The sequence below is a fragment of the Lissotriton vulgaris genome, chromosome 6, assembly GCF_964263255.1.
Source record: "Lissotriton vulgaris chromosome 6, aLisVul1.2, whole genome shotgun sequence".
NCBI lineage: Eukaryota > Metazoa > Chordata > Amphibia > Caudata > Salamandridae > Lissotriton > Lissotriton vulgaris.
In genome coordinates, this window is record NC_141694.1 from 1,318,140,598 (window position 1) to 1,318,159,693 (window position 19,096).

Genomic DNA, 19,096 nt, shown 5'->3' on the forward strand with positions numbered 1-19,096 from the left:
CCTAGCCCCACCTTTTCTGGTGGCCTTGGTCTTTTAGAGGTGTGCTCTCGCACCTCACACTGGGGTTTTGTGTATTCTTCTGCGTGGGGCCCTTTGCCCTCCCCTCCATCCTAGTGTTTGGTTGGTGGCGTGTCTTCTCGCACCTTCCATTTGGCGCAGGGGGTGTTATTTGGTTTTAGAGCCCTTTGGCACTCCACTCCATCCAAGTTTTTAGGTGTTTGAGGTCTATACTTTTCCCTGCCTTCTCATGTTGCTCCACCTGTGTTCCTCACACGTGGAGTTATTCTGTTTTTAATTTCCACCTACCGTCCACGCCCGTGCAACCATATTTCTATGGCAGGCAGTTGGGTTAGGTTCTCTTTTTGGTGTTGCACTCCTTCATTATCCAGGTGGTGTGTGTAGTGAACTTTCGGGTGGTCGTTCACTTCTAGTCACTTGTCTTGCAACATGTTGCTTCAATATGTTGGTTCTTTTAATTTCCCTCCGGTGGTGACAAGCTGTGTCTTGCTTCTCCTATCTTTTGTGCTGCATCTGTTACCCACTCGAGGTGGGGCACAGCTTGGCAATTTGTTGGGCCCTTGCTTGCCGCAAATGCTCTGTGAGCTCCCTTTAGTCGTTCTGGGTACTAGGTGCTTTTTCAACTTCATATTGTTTCTCTTTTTTATGTTACTTATCGTTGTTATTTCAATGATTTTGCTCTTTTTTAACACACACTGTTCCAATGCTATCGCTGTTTTTGAACTGCTGCGTGTTCTGGCGTGGAAAAGTTTCCTGTAGAAAACTGACGTCAGCACGTCGGGAGGGGCATATATGACTCCATTGACGTCACTTCCATGGACGACGTCCGGGCGGAGCCAAGCGACGCCACCTCCCATCGTGCAGAGGTATTGCTGGTAAAAAAGATTTTCCGAATCCAGTCTGATGCCTGTGGAGATATTCTAAGTTAAGTAATCTGCGGCTAGACTGTGTCTCTACCAGATATATTGTTACTGAAGGTAAGTAATACTTCCATCAGCTCAGATAAATACAAGTGGCTACGGTGTCATTTCACTCCCATACTGGTCTCTCAGCCTCGGCCTGTCGCCTCCTCACTCCTCACTAGAGAGGCAACGAATAGGTTAACCGGCCACGAAGGTACACTCCTGTATGCTGCTCAGGTCACGATCACTTTTCAAAAAAAAAAAATACGAATTTGCAGACCTTATGTCCCAATACGATCCTGATATTACTTTCCTTACTGAGACTTCGGCAGACAGTACATCTGACCCGGACATCAAAATCGCTATCGAAAGGCTTCAACATTGAAAGGCTAGACAGAACAGACAAAAGAGGTGGAGGGCTAGCGATCATCTATCGCAACTCGCTTTATGCCAGTTTCTCTCCAGTATTTCATCTAGATTGTGAAGCACTCCGTTTCAGTATAAAAATGAATAAATCACACACATTTGCTAATCTATCGTCCTCCGGGTCCAATAGCTAGTTTTGTTCACAAAATCCTGTCCTTTATGGAATCCTGCATAATGTATGCAAGCTTCACGATTGTTGCGGATTTCAACTTTCATCTCGGGTTGTCTTCCAATGGTGACACAGGTCACCTGGTGGATATGCTCAAGTGTTTCAACTTACACCAACTAATTGATCTTCCTACTCTTGTGGCAAACCATACGTTGTATTGAATCTTTACAAACAACGCACAATTGGAAATAGATCAAATATTGCCACTTTCATGGGCAGACCACACAGCAGTCTTCTTTTCAGTGATATCTCCTTACAATAGAGTGGCACCTAATAACACAATCAGAATTAATAAATACAGACCATGGAAAAATCCTAAAAGTAGAGGATTTGCAGGGCACTCTCGCTGAGCCAGCTCCTGCTCCAGGCAATAACATTGATAATGCAGCAATTAACTCTACTAGCTGGCTGGATGTGGCGTGGCACCCATAAGCCCCCTGGTTCTCGCTGGCCCTAAAAGCTGCGCAGCTTAAGTGCAGACATCAGGAGCGGAAATGGAGCAGAGATTATCTTCCAGATTAAATAATGTAATATAAAGTGCTTTCTGAGTATACATAGCTAATCAAAGCAGAAAAGACCAGATACTTCTCTGGGAAAATCAAACTAGCCACAAACTCGACCATGGACCTTTTTAAAATAGTCAAAGATCTGTCTAAATGGAAAAACTGTAACATCTTTGTACCTGATGTATCCTTCTGCAATAAGTTGGCGGACTTTTTCCAACTCCAGGTCATCTCTATTTTTCGAGTGTTTTCTCTGAATACATTGAGCATCGATTCTTCCCCATATCAAGAAGAGGCTCTACACCTCGGATCAGTCTCCGGGCCCTGTGAATATCCCATTTTTGAGAGGTTTTCACCTCTGACGTGGGAAAAAAAGATAAATCTCATAGGGTCCATTAAATCCGGAGCCCCCTTGGACCGTTGTCCCCCACGGATCATCAATCTGGTGGCCAGCAAGGTGGCCAGGACGCTGAAGGAACTACTAAATATGGCATTGAGCTCAGGGCATTACCCAAATATCTGGAAAAAAGCCTCCATTCTGCTCTTGGTGAAAAACCTTCCCTTGACCCAAAGCTGGTGGAAAGCTACAGATCCATCTCCAGTCTCCTGTTTCCTGCCAAGATTTTAGAGAAGGCAATTAATGAGGAAATACTAACTTTTTTGGACACCAACCAGCTGCTCGACCTATCACAATTCGATTTTAGAGAAAGCCATTGTACGGAGTCCGCCCTGATGGCTGCATCTGAGGAAATAAAAGATGTAGTTGACAAGGGCGGCGGAACTGCATTAATCCTATTGGATCTCTCCGCCGCCTTCAATACTGTTCACCACACACTTCTTATCAAACGTCTTCATTCTCTGGGCTTCAGGAATACTGCATTAATATTGCTGAGCTTGTTCCTTGAAGGTAGACCGCAGTGGGTCGAGGTTGGACATGTAAAGTCTAGACCATTCTCTCTCCCCTGTGGGGTGCCTCAGGGTTCTGCACTCAGTCGCACTTTTTTCAATGTGTATGTCATGCCCTTCGCAAAACTCATTCACAGTTTTGGCCTGGCTGTGTTATCCAATGCGGATGATACACAGACAGTGGTATCCATTAAATCACATGTGGAAAATGATGCACACAACTTTTGCAGGGGCATGGCCGCAGTTCCAGGTTGAATGCAGAGAAACTTTCTTAAGCTAAACTCGGACAAACCCGAGGGTCTGCTTTTTGGGAAAGAGACCTCCTTTTGGTATGCATCCTGGTGGCCCTCTGATTTGAGGCATTGACTCAGCCAGTGCATAAGGCAAGAAACTTGGGAGTAATCTTTGACGCCAAACTATGTTTTTTGCCCAATTGAATGTGGTGACATCAGCTGGGTGCTGATGGTCCTAAAAACAATTCTCCCTTTCATGCCATTTGAACAAGCAAAATGTTCGAAGAAGGGGATTGGCCCAGCAAAATTGAGGAAGGAAGGTAGGGCCGATTATTGCAAGAGAAAAAGAATGTACCTTCACAACCAATTAATTTAAAGAATTATTTTAAACAGAAATAAACGCAAGTCAATACGTTTATCCTAGCCTTTGATTTTGGCTACTTAGTTTTTAATTATTCAACATATTTAGAAAAAGAGGGACATGTAATCCACTCAACAGAGAATCCATTTTAGTGATGTCCTACTAACAATACACATAACACCTGCAATTATCACAAATCAATTGTACATACAGAAAAAATATGAACAAAGTTTACAAATCTTATCGACAACAACAACGACTATAACATATAGTGATCAAATCATGTAAGTGGTGAAAACAGTTGGAATATAATGAAATCACTCTTGCATATTTAGACAATTCATGAATAAAAAAGAATGCAACTGTGCGGAATACAATTACAAATTAATGCAAGGATTCCTATCGTTCAGGATTCAAACTATACTTAATATAGTGGCCGACGCGTTTCAAGTCTCGGTTTTTAGAATTGCCGGACTCTCATCAGGGCTGGATGAGTCTTTTCAGGGTAAACCAACTGTTTGTGAAAAAAACAAAAAAACTGATTCAAGCTACTCTTCCCAGAGCGTCTTTATACAAAGCAATCATTTATACTTGAAAAAATGCTCCATACCTGGTCTGTGACCAGCCGGAAAATAAGGGCCTTCTGATGTAAGTTTATGCAGCGCTCGCCTGTAATTGACAAGGTAACAGAGGCTAAGTCGAGTTGGAGACATTTTAATAGACCAACACCTTCAGATTAGTTTAATGAAAAAAGGGTTTTTTTTTTACCTAATGTGAGCTCGCAAAGGGCATGTCGTCTCCAATCTTCCAATGCACTAAGGACCAACGTGGCGTGTTCGCACATCAACTCTGGTAGGAAGAAAGGATTCAAAACAAACCATAGCGTAAGCCATTAAATCCGTCATACCCGGAACGCGTGAAGCGCTCATCAGACCAGCACTTACGTGAATGGTTGTTAAATTCATGTAGAGATGCCACGAATTAGGGGTGTGCGGGTCAGCGCCGATTTTAGTTTCTAAAGGCGGAAAGAAAACGGAGTTTGTGACAACTCGACTGACCGAGTCAGATAGAAAAACAACTCGTCAGCGTGTCCAGTATTTAGTGAAACAAAGGGACGCGCTTACCTTCGAGGTATGGTTGAATCTCAGAAATGAGTGTCTCCTACACAGTCAACGAGGGGACGAGCCTCCATGCTGCCGTCTTCATTACTAGTTAGAAAATGCGGACGGGAGTCACGTGACAAGGGCGGAGCAAGCCCCACTATTCATGAAGGTGCATTCTGGGGTTTGTGGTCCAAAAGCCCTGGAGTCATCATTAGTTATGGCAAAATTTCGTAGCGGATGGCCAAAAAAAATGACCCAAGGTGGAAATACATAGTAATCAAAAACGGGGGTCCAATCAGCCGATTAAGCCCTATTAAGCTCACTCATGCAGTTCAGTCCTTTATTTATACTATCAAACTTCATGATTAAATACGCTTCCTTGCGCAGTAAGGCACTGTCCACGCACACAGATCCGTGTTTTGAGTCAATTGTTGCCAGAACAGTCCACTTAAACTGATTCTCATTGTGATTTAGGCTCAAGAAGTGTTCAACCATTGGTGCTGATTGGACCCTTTTCCTGATTCTTGATCGATGTTGGGTTATTCTGATGTTGATTTGTTGACTCGTTTTGCCGATGTAAACCTTGTCACATGGGCAAAGCACTGCATAAACCACATTTTTCGTTTTACAATTAGTAAAGTTTGTGTGTTTCCATGAAATTCCATCATGGTCAAAAACCTCCCCCTCCAGTGTTGTCGGGCAAGCAACACAATTCCCACATCGGTGATGTCCCACAATAGGTGGCAAGTTCCATTGTGTTATAAGGTTGCTTCTAGGTTTCGGAATGTAGCTGTCAGCACGTATCAGTTGCTGACCAATACTGAGGTTTTTCTTCATTGCGAAGATAGGCTTGGGCATAGGGCAGTTAAGGTTCTCCAATAAATGCCAATTCTTAAGGACAATTTGTCGAAACTTGTTAGTGTGGGGACCGAAAGTGGTCACACAGACAAGTTTGTTTAGGTCTGACTTAATCTTTTTCTCTAACAGAGACTCTCTGGGTGTGAATCTTGCTCTTTTTTTTGAATGTTTTAGCAACTTTTTGGGATATCCCCTCCCTTCCATTTCTTTACAGAAGAATTCGGCATGTCTATCAAAGTCCCCAATCTCAGTGCAGTTCCTCCTAATTCTTAGCAGTGACGCCAAACTATGTTTTTTGCCCAATTGAATGTGGTGACATCAGCTGGGTGCTGATGGTCCTAAAAACAATTCTCCCTTTCATGCCATTTGAACAAGCAAAACACAGTGCTCATGGCTACTCTCCCCAAAAATGGACTACTGCAATGCCCTCTATCTAGGCTCCTTCAAATACCTAATAAAAAACGTCAATCTTCACAAAATGCTGTTGCAAGAACACTACTGAAGTTCAAACCAATTTCTCACCTACTGTTTGACCTTCACTGGCTGCCGGTGGAGAAGAGGATATCCTTTAAGGCTCTGTGTTTAATCCACAAGGCACTTTATGGAACCGGTCCTTCTTTTTTCCAAGATCAGTTTTCTTGGTGCTTGCCCAGCAGGAACATCAGATCAAGCTCTGTGCACATGGTCGTTGTTCCAAGAATTAACAGAGCAAAATGGGGTGGAAGAATGCTTGCATACTGCGGTGGAAAGCTATGGAATTCCCTGCCTCTCTTACTTCGCTCACAACCCATCCTGCGGCAATTCTGTAAGGAGCTGAAGATTTGGCTATTTCCACTCCACTGTGCAACACCTTAGACCCTCACCCAGGTTGGTGACCTGTCTGCCGCCCAAACCCCCCCCCCCCCTCCCCCCGGGAACTTGATTTGCATAGCGCTAAGACACCCTCGAGTATTGCTCACTTTACAACATTACTTCATTTATTCATCCTGAGGCACTCATCTGATGTGTTTATATCATAAAGGATCCTGATGGGTCTTTGTACAATAGGCTTTGACTTGGTGTCCGTTCCTCAACTGGCAAACCGGGTTGGACTGTGGAATCCAGGTCATATTGACAGGACAGCTAGCCTCTGGATCCATTAGGGAATCTAGGAACTTGCAGGATCTTGTCTTAGTCCCACTGCAAGTGGTAGACCGGGACAGAGAGATATGATTTGGTAATGGCCAGTTATGCATGTGTGATGAGGGACTGGGTGTACAGTGGTAAATGGTAATCCATTGCATGTGCTTTAGTCTTTCTTGAGAATTTAAAAGGAAAAGGCTGAAGCAATGAGTATATAGGTGAATATGATAAGTTACCCTAAATGTTAGTTCACTATATGTAACCATCTTCTTTATCTATGAGCCCCTGAAAAAAGCATGAATTATGCACTGAAGCTATTCTGAGTTCGATGTTTTCTGCATCTGTGCTCTTTAAACCTTTCAGATATTCAGGTCAAAGACTTATATTATAGCCATTTGGATTCTTAGATATAAATGCAAGATTGCTCATAAACAAACTCTGTTACTTCCTGTTTCTTCATTAAACTTTGATAGCCATTGATATTTAACAGTGTGTTCAGAGATTGTTTTGTTTAATCTACTGACATGTTTATGCATTTTACTAATCAGGCTTGTATATGTTTTGCTTTTATTTAGATGATGATGAAATACAAAGACAAGAAGTGGTATCAATTCTGAAAACCCAAAATTCATCATTAATTTCATCCAGAAGAAAAAATAGAAATCGTCCATTTTATCTTCATTTATTTTTGCTGGACATTTTGGGGCGGGAAAGAGGGATTGGGAAAGAAATTTATCAATGGATACGGCTGTTTCCTAGCACAAATCATACACTTTTTTTTTTTTACCTCAGTCACGTGGCTTTAACTGAGGTGCATTATATTACAACAATCAAACTTAAGTGTTTCTCTCACGGCTATTGGATATTATGACGCTTGGGAAGTGAAGAATGGAGCAAAGAGGACTCAGCTGTGGCCAAGGACAATGATGCGGTAATGGTGAGGGATGAGCAATCTGCGCAGTGCTGGATCATTCCTATGTGAAAATTTCATATGCCAAAAGTTTCTGTGCTATTGTATCTGCTGCCGGTGTATTAACCTCTATTAACCTCCTGTGGGAGGAGGCAATAAATCAGGGGTCCAAGAGCTGGATTAGCTAAAGTCATGGGCTGTCTGATTGGACTAGTGGCAGCTAACCTACTCCTAGCTATCCATGGAACTTACTAGAACTTGCCATCATTGAAAAAGTATGTTCGTTTTTTATCATCTCTTACAACAAAGAGGCTGGACAAATGGGAACGCCTACTGTACAGTATATTGTAAAAGGATAATGCAGTGGTAGACCTGTGAAGAAAAAGACTATTCATGGACAGCTGATGTAGTATTCTGTATTCAGTCCATGCTCTGTAAAGTGCAAGAGACGAAGTAAAAACAAGTGCACAATATGACCGAACCACGTTGCATGCTGGGAGTTTGCATTTCTTTTGCAGATGTGCAGTGTGGAAACATTGTGGCGAGGAGAATACTTCAATGTCTATCAACTGTGCTCTTATCAGTTCAGCAGATAAAGTTATTTTATTGTTTCCAGATATTAAAATATGTTGGAATTAGCCACGGGTTCATTCATGCTGTGAGTTTTATAACTTGTTTTTAGAATGTTCCTTTGAAGAAAATGGCTTACAAATATTGTGAAACGCCAGTATTTTAATAACTTGTATAAGGCTAACATCAACATTTGGTTAATTGCAACGAAGTGAAATACTTATATCTCAGATCTGAAGAAGTGTACATCGACAGAAATTACCAGGGAGGTGGGGAGTGGAAGCATGTACCCTTGAACATTTATCTATAGCATGTGCGTTTTTGAGCACATATATTAATTTTATTTTTTAAGTTGGCATGATAGAAAGTGGATTTTCCTTATAATTAATTATTAAGAAAGAAATTATTATGACAGTGAACTGCTGTGTTTTCAGTAGGTGCAATGGAAATCAGAAACCAAAAAAATGGGTTATTATGCCTTTTATACCCACCCTTGAGTGACTGCACCTGCAAAAGAAGAAAGACAAGTTCCAACATTATCAATGTTGAAGGATGCCTGTTTTGTAAAGTTGTTGATTGCCTCTATCCATCTTGAATGGTTAGACGACCTTAGCCAAAGTGAGGATATTTTATTTCCATTCTCCACGTTCAGTTATGCCTACGACAGCCTTATTTCAAATTGGCAAACAGACATCATACTGTTTTTATCTTGAAAGGTAGAATAATTGTTATATGGACTGGATGCTATGTGTAATTTACTTTTTCAATTCAGGAACACGTCGCTAAGCAAACGAATCTCGGAATTATCACACTCGCATTGACCTGCTTAATCCGTTCAATAGTCTTTCTCTTTTTTGTTTACATCCAATGGAAAAGGTGCACTGCTGTGTAGAAAGTTTACAGTAAATATGTATCTCATCTCTAGTATGTGGATGATTGCGTTCTTCCATTGTCAAATTAATTATTCATCGGTCTTTCATTTGTTTTATGTTTGTTTGACATCAAGCAATATGGTTCTGTCTCTTGTGCGATTGTTGGACTGCCATTTTTTTGAAGACCAAATATATTGTATTTATTAAAAAGCTAAGCATTTATGTACCCTGGGCACTAACGTCACTGCTCATACCATAGCTAACCAACTAAGCTAAAACATGCAGCCATCACACTGGTTATGACTACATGCCTTTACTTAGAAGCTACCATACTGTTCAAACTTAAACAGTAAGCTGCCTTTTACCATGCATTGCTTGTTGTCTGACTGCAAATCACCCTTCATTGATTGTTTTACAATTGCAATTGGCACTTTATCCCCAAACATACAGGACATAGTTGAATAATGAATTACATTTAGATACAAGTTTTAAGTTGACATTACCTTCTACATCAACTCCGTTAGATTTAGAGTTGGGATGGTTCTTTCCGTGGGCATTTTTTGTCGCATTTTAGTGTGCTTATGTTTCTGGACTGTGAACCTAACCTATTGCCATGTGGCTTTGTCATCTTAGAAGAACTCCTTTTGTATTTTGAAGTATTTTGTTATTGTGTATTAACATTGTCGATTGCTGTAAACTTTACCAGTAATTGAAGATTCCAAGCTAACCCATTTAACAATCAGTATAGCACAAGCACTTGTGAAATGCAAGGTCTAAAATCCTTTCTGTACAGATGTACTTGCCATATCTGTTCTCTGCAAATTGTAAACTTAAATACTCGCTAATGAAGGTAACAACATTTTAGGGTCAGGATAATGAAAATCGTTTTGATCCGCAATATCCCCCTGAACTTGCATGCATTATTTTACCCTATTGATGTCTACATAACATTGCTGCCCTTTCTCTACTGCCTCACCCATCCCTAATGTTAACATTGGAATGCTGATTTCTTTGTTTTTGCAATGTTAGTTGTTAGGCATTATCTCCTTTTTATTCTGGTTCTGTCATCAACTAGAGTAATACTTTTACGCATTATAGAGCTCTCTAATGGTTTGACCAATTAAAAAACGATTAGGTCAGAGGTATTGTTAAAATTGGCAAGAAATTTAATCATAAGATAGCATTCAGTATTGTCAATTGAATTCAACAATATACAATACGAACTTAATGTGCCGAAGTGAATCTTATTAGCAGAGACCGCACGTTTTACCTCATTCCTTCCCCCAATGAATGTAAACCATTTTTAGGTTTTGGTACGGACACCCTTCACTGTTTTGGAGAGCACATGTTTGTAAAACACCAAAGATAAAACAGTCATTTTGGATCAGGTCTCCTCAGCCAATGGCATCTTTGGTTGAGACTTGTTTGATGATGGGGTAAAAGGAGTTTTTTTTGTTTTTGGTGCTAGGTGCATTATATCTTTTATTGTTGTACACGCTTTTTTGCTGCACTTAAGTGTTTTTACTACTTTGGGTGCTGACTGCTTAGTATTCTTTAGGAAGCACGGTACTTAGAAAGCTCATATTGTTACTCAGAGATGAGGAGCCACAAGAATAAAAGGAACAGCGACCAGCATGTCCTGGCATCTTACTTCCTTTGCTTGAAAAAAAGGATTTATGCATCCCCGGCGTTTGTGTCTCAGGTTGTGCCATTGAAAGGAAGCATAGGTCAGGGCTCATCTGAGAAGCCCCCACTCAATCATGTGTCTCAAGGACCTTGAGAGGCAGCATTGACTGCTGCATCTGGAGCAGGAGTATGCAGCTCCGTTTTCATCATAATCTGCTGCACTGCAAACCCCTTAACATCAAGCAGCCCATTGACATAGTCTTCCTATACACGAAAGTATGGGGGGATGTGATATCCTCGCAGTGCCTTTGTCTCTGGCTACTGTACAAGTGCACACTGCCACCTTTCTCTTCTACACTAAAGCTACACACCTCTTGTCTATTGTACTGGCACTCTTTGGGTCTTTGGCTACTTCTACAGTGCTTCCAATACCTGACGATTGTGCTAGCAATAACCGATTGCTTGCTACTCCACAATTGCTGCCAGTACTCATGACTACTATACTACCTTAAGTTACCCTACCACAAACAACTCATGACTGCACTGCCAATTCCAACTTTGCAGTAGTGGGCCTACCTAATTGTCACTATTCCGCCAATCTGTCATCTGTAATTTTGTTGCTACCTTCTCCAAAACTAGGTTGTATGTGGCGGTCTCAAACTAATGCTAAGTCTTCGCCTGTGAAACACACTTGTAGACCTGCATATTCTCCATCTTATGTGTAGCAACAGCACTTTCTGTGACTATTGGTGTCATGTTTACAGGTTCTGGACTCTATATCCTTGTTAACAAGACTTGGTAATCCCAATACTGTCCGTTTTTAGCTTTCTTTGTGCTACTTCGCATTGCAAAAGCCAATAAGTCTGATTTATGATTATAAGCCAGGCCTATATTTACGGTGCTTTTTTCTGAGGGATATTTCTAACTGCAGAGTCCTCACCTTGTGACTACTCCCCAGGCATCAAACTGGATCCGGAATCATCAAAGCAGTACATGTGGCTCCACACGACGTTGTACGACTCCGGAAGTGAGGAGTGGAGCTGCATATAAGTGCCACTCCTGAGGTCTGATATCAGTTCCTATCTTTTCATACCCTCAGAAGTGGATGTGCTGCTAATCCTTAGACTTTTCTTTACTTTTTTCAAGACTGACAAAAACAACATTCTAGTGTGCAAGGAAATATCACTTCCAATAGGGTTTAATCTGTGCAGGGACTGTTGTAAACAGATGTCTGTGGCAGACGTTCACAAGGTAGGTCTATGGTGCCTGGGGTCAGAAAACGATTAAAGGGCCTGTGACCACTACTCCCTGATGAATCTGAAGGCTTTGCTGAACTGTAAGGTGATGCTTTGTTGCCAAACATCTGAAGACTCCACACCATGATGGGGTCAAAGTCGAAAGGAAGGCCACATTTCCACAGCATCATAGTCATGGTTGAAGTCTTCAGGTAAGTCCAAGAAGAAGAAATCTAGTGGGAATAGCCCCTCCACACCACTTTTGAAGCTGTAGAAAGGGCATATTCATGCTCCCTATCTTTATTGGAGCCAATCACGTGCCTGGTCCGCATGCACCCCGAATTTCTGGTTCCATCTGGATCAATGTAGTAAGTGGAGGCATTTAGGGGGGCATGCTGCACATTTTCGTCACTTTACTGGTTTCCTTTGGTGCTCCTTCGGGCCTGAAGGATCCGCAGGGGCCTTCAGCCTGACTTCTGCTGGTGGGTCCGCCCTTGATGGAGCCTGTCCCTTCCATCCTGCTTCAGGTTCAGTATGGCTCCGGTGCTGACTTCAGTTTTGGTGCCATTCACTGGTGCCTTCCCTTTGTATCCATGCTTAAGGAGGGTTTGCAGCCTATTGTGCTCTACGACTCAAACCAAAATCCATCCCAATCTTGACCAAGGCCTTACCCTGGTCCCACCAGAGCGTAGCCAGCAGTTACCTCCTCAGATTCAAATACCTTGCCCTTACCACTCAGTAGAGCTAAGACTTTACACAACCTTTTCAGCCATGATTCGGACAAGAAAATTTTGATGAAGGGGATGATTTTGTTTCCCATTTTGTTCTCCCATGGTGTGAGGAGCTACAAGATGCTAGCGGCCTGGATATTTCTCTGTGTACTGGCCCATGGCAACAGGCAACTCAGTCTTCCACCCTCCAGCTGCTGAATCTGCAAAACATCTTTTGTGTATCCTTTCCGGCACTCAACCCCCCTGTTGTGGGCAGGATCCAGCATTTGTTCTAGGTGTGGCAAGACATTACATCAGACAGGGGGGTCCTATGATTGCCCTACCATTTCTCTCTACCCTGCACTCTTTCCACTCCTATCAAGATGACTGAGGACCATGTGTCCATCTTGAGCAGGAAGTGCAGACCCATCTGATTAAAGGGGCCATCAAGAGGCTTCCAGCCTCGTGAGTAGATACTTGGTGTTACTCTTGCTACTTCCTTGTTCTGAAGAAGGATGGAGGCCTTTGTCCTATCTTAGATATTTGCCCTCTCAATGCCTTTCTGCGAAATAACAAATTCAAGATGTTCATGCTAGCCAATGTCCTGTCTGATCCTGGAGTCTGGATGGTGGTGTTTGGCCCGAAGGACGTTTATTTTCATATACGCGTCCTGCTGACCCCCATGTGCTACCTTCGGCTCGCAGCAGGATAGGAGCATTTTCAGTTTGCAGTGCTCCATTTGGCCTCACCAGTGCCACTCGGGTGTTCACAAAAGTGATGGTGGTGGTCGCAGCACACCTTTGGAGGTCTAATGTACCAATCGTACCCTACCTCGATGACTAGATGTTGAAGCGGGCTTACCCCAGACAGTATCCGTCCGTCTCCAAATGACAGCAAACCTCCTAACATCAGTAGGATTCACTGTCAATATGCCGAAGTCACACCTTGCTCCTTCATAGATGCTCTCGTTCATTGGTGCATTCTTGAATAGGGTACGGTTTACAGCCTTTCCCTCAGAGCCAGAACATTCAGACTATGATACTTATGTTTCAGTCTCTGTCTTGGATCTTAGTTTAGATGGCTCTGAGAATGCTGGGATTGCTGACCTCCTGCATCCTGATGGTGAAACATGCCAGATAGGATATGCAGGCTCTGCAGCGCGATATAAAGTTCCAGTGAAACAGCACTGTCGGATTGTTCCAGATTCCTGAGGAGGCTGCAAATGATCTGTAGTCGTGGCTGCTGGACCTCGATTGGGTCAGTGGTAGACCACTTTCCTTACCCCACCCATATTTAACAGTGGGGACAGATTCATAACTTCTGGGTCGAAGAGGACACCTGCAAAGGTGGAAATCAGAGGCAACTGGCCTCCAGTAGAAGCTTGAGTCCACATCAATTTGTTGGATTTGCAGTAGATTTGCTTGGCATTGAAGGACTTCCTTCCCCCATCCGAGGAAGGCTGATGCAGGTGCTCAAAGACAGCACCACCTCCATGCAGTATTGAAACAAGCAGTGCACTGTGCGGCCTTGGGTCCTGGGTCAGAAGGCTCTTTGCCTCTTTTTAAATAAAAAAATAAACATTTAAAACATACTTGGAGTTATAGCGTATAAAAAAGATACATGGCATATATTGAGTTGTATGTCACAGTGTACATTTTAGCCATTCAAGAGCCTGTGCAGTATAAACTTTGCATCAGGCGATGTGGGCGAAAGAGCACATTGAACATATTAACATTGTTACAGGAGGTAATCATAGACTGTGTAGCCAAGTTTCGTTGAGGTAGTGCAACTCAAACAAAATGTTCAGACATTGCTCCCCACCCTAACCCCAACTAGTCTTCTGTCATGTGTAATTATTAGCCAACAGTATTGTTAGAAGAGTCTTGGGGAGTGAAGGGGCGAGATCCATTAGGTCAGGTCGACATGGGGGTGCTCAGCTACACAAAGACAATAGGCTTGTTCTGCCACATGGCAACAGTTGTGGGGAATGTCAGAGGGAGTATCAGCAATATCTACAGGGTGGGTTCCTCCCACCCTCAACAGGTCCCCAACCATAATCTATTTGGGGCTTGAATGTTTCTAAGACACTACCCCATTCTAAGACTATGGCCTATTTTCGAAGTCCACGGTGCTCGTTCCTACGCAAAGCTTGTCTCACAGCTGTGCCCCAATGCATGACCACCTCGCACCAGTTGGCCGCAAGGAGGGCGTGAGATTTCCAGCATCTGGTAATCTGCTGCTTGGCTAGTAGGAGCGCTAGGTCTACGAAGCACAATGCTTTTCGAATCTTAGGCCATGGGTACAGGCCTAATAGACAGTGCTCCACCTGGGAAAGGGGGCCATGCTTGTAACTAAGTCTGAGGCTGCACAGCTAGATGAGCTGGTTGGAGGCAGGTGGGGTTGTTGTCTGGTCGAAGTCACTGTAGCTATTACTGCACGTCACTCCTCCATCGCATGTTGAGAAGAGGGAGCAATCTGGTTGGAAGCTGATGAGAATTCCCACGCAGGCATCGTTGAGGGAGACACTCTGAGTCTCCAGGGGTGGTTTGCGACGGGCATTTGGGTAATGTCTCCAACCAGTCCCAAATCAACTCTGGGTGTCAAAGAACAGAGTTTGCTGGTCATGTACTATCCTAAGGTGCACTGGAAACATTATGGCGTTTGTAAACCATCTGATCGGAGTTGTTTCTTTGCAGCAATAAATTCTGCTTGTTTGAACAGAACTACTCGAGCAATGTCAGGAAAGAGGGCCACATTAGTGTTATAAAAAATAATTAGGAGCGTTTTCCTGGCCTTATTCAGGACAGTGTATCGATCCCTGCAGTTAAGTATACGGGCCACAATGGGCCTGGAAAGTGCCCTGGTGGTTGATGGCGTGTGGGTACCCTGCATGCTCTGTACGGTGAAGGCAGAGAGTCCTTGTGGGCCCACCCTGGTGTTCAGCCAATTTTCTTTAAACAATGTAGCATTGAGTCGCTCTGGGCAGTCCAATAATTTGCACATTGTTTCGTCACACCCACCGCCCCGTATCCTCAGCCCTATGTAAAAGGTGCAGATGAAAGTGCCTATGATCTGGTTCAGCTGTTTGGGTCACCTTCTGGGGAGTCTGAGTCACTATTTCCCATTCTGCGACTTTGACCTTGTCGTACAGTTTGCGATGATCTTCCACTAGTAATGCCCAGGCCTTTATTGTTTACATGGAGAGCAGCTCTGTTTAGCAGGGCATAAGATGGTGATGGAAAGACCCCAGGGCCTGCCTGCCAGGGCCCTAGTGGCAATGTTTCGACAGGAGAGATGTCATAGGGTTGGGGATGTGGGCTATATCCTTATGCCAGCAGTGTTTGACCTGAGCTGTTGATCCCAGCTGTGGGCCTAGTGGGCCCCTGTTTCAGAGTGTCCCAGGATCCTGCTCACTCCATGGTATGGCTATGCAGAAAAGGGTCAATTGCAAGGACTGGGTGGCCTCTGAGAGCCGTGACTTGCAGCACTGATTCAGTTAAGACAATCTCTAAGGCCGGCTTACTGGAGAGCCGCTCTCCCGTCAGGATCGCAGGGAGAACCAGCAGGCCACAGTGTATGGTATGGCGCCAGTCGTGCCCGCCTCAGCTGCACTACTGCACCCACCTCCGTCCCTGGTCGATTAGCATGAGGTGTGCTGGAGACCACACCCGGAAGGGTCCTGCTCCCATAGCATGACCCACACCCGGCTAGTGCGCGGCTCTACTGCGTCGGGTGCTTCACCTCGGGGGCAATCTCCCAGTCAGTTGGTGCAGGCCAGGGTTATCCGGTCCGGATGCCAGGTGGACCCAGGTGAAGACCCAACCCAGTCCACGGTGCAAACTCGGCGTCTGAGGCAGTAGAAGTGTGAGGTGCTAGGAGACCATCAGGGACATGATGCGCTGTCAGCCCCGCAGCACGCCTCTCACAATGGCGGTCCGCAGCCTCACTGCCCCAGCCAGCCAACAGGACTGCCCTTGAGGGCGAATGCGGGGATTGTCAGCACATCTACAGCCTCCTGGTGTCATGTTTATGTGGGTGCCATTAGGGAGCTTTAAGGGAGTCCACCCAGCATCTTTGGCAGCTAGCCACGCCCTCCCTCTGGCTCTATGCATCTTAAAGTGGCTGACCCACCAAGGAAATTTCTCTGGTGCTGAAACACCGGTTACATTTCTAAATGCTAGGACGGACAAACTTGGCTGCTGTTGCCTGGAGGACCGATAATGGCAGTAACACCCAGACATGGCACTGGAAGGCTTCAATCAGTGAGGAAAACTCTGCCTCAAACTTTTTCCTACTGCTGAGATCATATAATGTGAGCACTTTTGCGTGTACGAGTTCACAAGGCGGCTGTCTCTGTGAAATTCATTCTGCCTAGATAGGAGCTGGAGACTCAAGTATGCATTTCTGCCGCATCCTCTCCTGCCCCAAGCTCTGAAGAAGATCTGGAACAACAGGATCCAAGTCATCCTAGTTTCACCGATGGGGCCTTGAGATTGTGGTTCTTTGAGCTTCTGGGCATGAGCATCTGTCCTCTGATCAAGCTGCCGTTTCGGAAGCATCTTCTATCACAGCAACAGATGATGTGCTGCACTTTAGCCTACACATTCTGCATTTCAATGTTAGGAGATTGAGAGTGGCTGTTGATCTTATTTGACCTTCCTTCAGAAGTTTTTCATTTAATGTTAACGGCTACCTGTGTGCTGTGTCCACTTTTTTACTGTTGTAGACCAGCTTTCTTTGTTCAAATCCGCTATTGATATTTTTGAGAGGTTTGCAACATCTGTTTTCACCAAAGCCATTTGGGATGCCACAGTGGGATTTACATTTCATTCTCTACTTTTTTAATGTGTATTCCCTTGAGCCAATGCACAGTTGTCAACTACGTCTCCTGACCCTCCAAATGATATTCCTGATTGCCATAAAAATCTGCTCAGCATCAGAGCTAGCTTCATGCTCTTTTTCTCCAACCACCCATTCCATGTTCTTTCCAGATCAGCTGGTGATGTGGACCCAAGTTTCTATTTTTCTGCCAAAAGTGGTAACACCCTTTCGTGTCAATTGGGCTGTATTTCTTCCGTTGTTTTTTTGCTCTGCCTCATCCCTCAAAAGAGGAAGAGAGACTCCATTGTTTGTACTCCAAGAGAGCACTCAGATTTTACATTGATATCACCAAAAAACATTGGGTGGACGATCTGGTCTTTGTGGGGTTTTCTGTGGTAAAGAAGGGCAAGGTAGTGCAGTCGCAGACCATCTCTCGATGGATTGTGCTCTGCATGAAGGTTTGCTACACAATGGTCAAGAAGAAGCCTTTAGATAGCCCACAGTCTCATTTGACCACTGCTGCCGCATGTGGAATGCCTATTCTGGGTATATAGCAGACGGCCACATGGGCATTTGTACGCACTATCACGAAGCACTACTGCGTCGACAGTTAGGTCTGTATAGTTGGGCAATTTGCCCGCTTAATCCTGCAGGACTTTTTGGTATGAGCCAGTTAGCAGACCCACCATCTGGAGAGGGATTGATTAGGTATCTATTCACAATGTGATGAATCACCAGTTAGAAATATTCATCCAAAAAACGAGATACTTATGTGCAGTGGCATTATTTCTGGTAGATACTCTAACCAAAAATTCCTCAATGACCATCCCGCCTTCACCTTCTGTGAACAAGGCTTTTCAACTCTAAAACGATCCCAATCTAGAGATCTGCCCACTGGGCATGCTAATTTGCTGATGCATTCTGCATCTGAAGACTTGACCAGTCTATAAGGAAGCAATTGACGTCAGCACGAATGGGTGGCGCTCATATGTGCTCCTCTTATCACTTCCAGAATTGAACAGTCTTGGTGCGGAGCCGAACAACACCACTTACCTGCATGCAGGAGTACTGATTTGGAGTTTCCAGATCCAGTCTGACGCTTGGGGAACATACACAAAGTGAAAAATCTGCAATTAGATAGAGTATCCAACAGAAAGAGCATTATCAAAGTTATGTAACTTGTTCTTCCACCTCTGTGAGCAGGAGGCATTGTTTACCCATTCCAATATGTGCTTTAAAATGTTATTTATACAGCCTCATATGCAGAAATGCAGGCATTGTAATTCTGCCAATTAAATGCACTTTTCCTTTCACAAACCTGGCTCTTTGCACATGGGCTTTTCATAAGAATGCAAAGATTTCTGCAGGCAATAGAGCTGCTAAAGTATTGGCAGAAAGAGTTATTTCCTACCTGTTATAGAAATTCTAACATACTAATTCAGCTTGAGCCTTGAGTAGAGCCCGATGTGGCTATTTCATTGGTACTACCTTTGGTATTACAATTTCTATTTCTAGTAGCAGCATTTATCTGTGTCATTAGGAACCCCACTTTAAAAATGACAAGGGCCATGCAATACCTCACCAAAAAACCTTGGGTAATTACAAGGAATGTATAAACAGTGGTTCATAGTAGAGTCGTTATCTCTAGATATTTAAATTGCTGGACAGTCACTTAGACCAGTTATGTACGGAATGCCATTTAAAATCAGCCGTAGTCTTAATCGTTATTTATCAGAATGTTGCAGAAAACT

At 43.8% G+C, this 19,096-nt stretch overlaps 1 protein-coding gene across 5 annotated transcripts in view; it reads left to right on the top strand.

Annotated features, from left to right (window-relative positions):
• Nucleotides 1-9,173, top strand: part of STXBP5 (syntaxin binding protein 5) — a 1,242,391-nt gene extending 1,233,218 nt beyond the window's left edge. For all 5 annotated transcript variants that reach the window (XM_086927454.1, XM_086927457.1, XM_086927456.1 and 2 more), the window contains one exon: nt 7,177-9,173. In XM_086927454.1, coding sequence (XP_086783580.1) covers nt 7,177-7,218 — 42 coding nt within the window. In that variant the 3' untranslated portion in view covers nt 7,219-9,173. The remainder of the gene's footprint in view (nt 1-7,176) is intronic.
• The last annotated feature ends 9,923 nt before the right edge of the window (nt 9,174-19,096 follow it).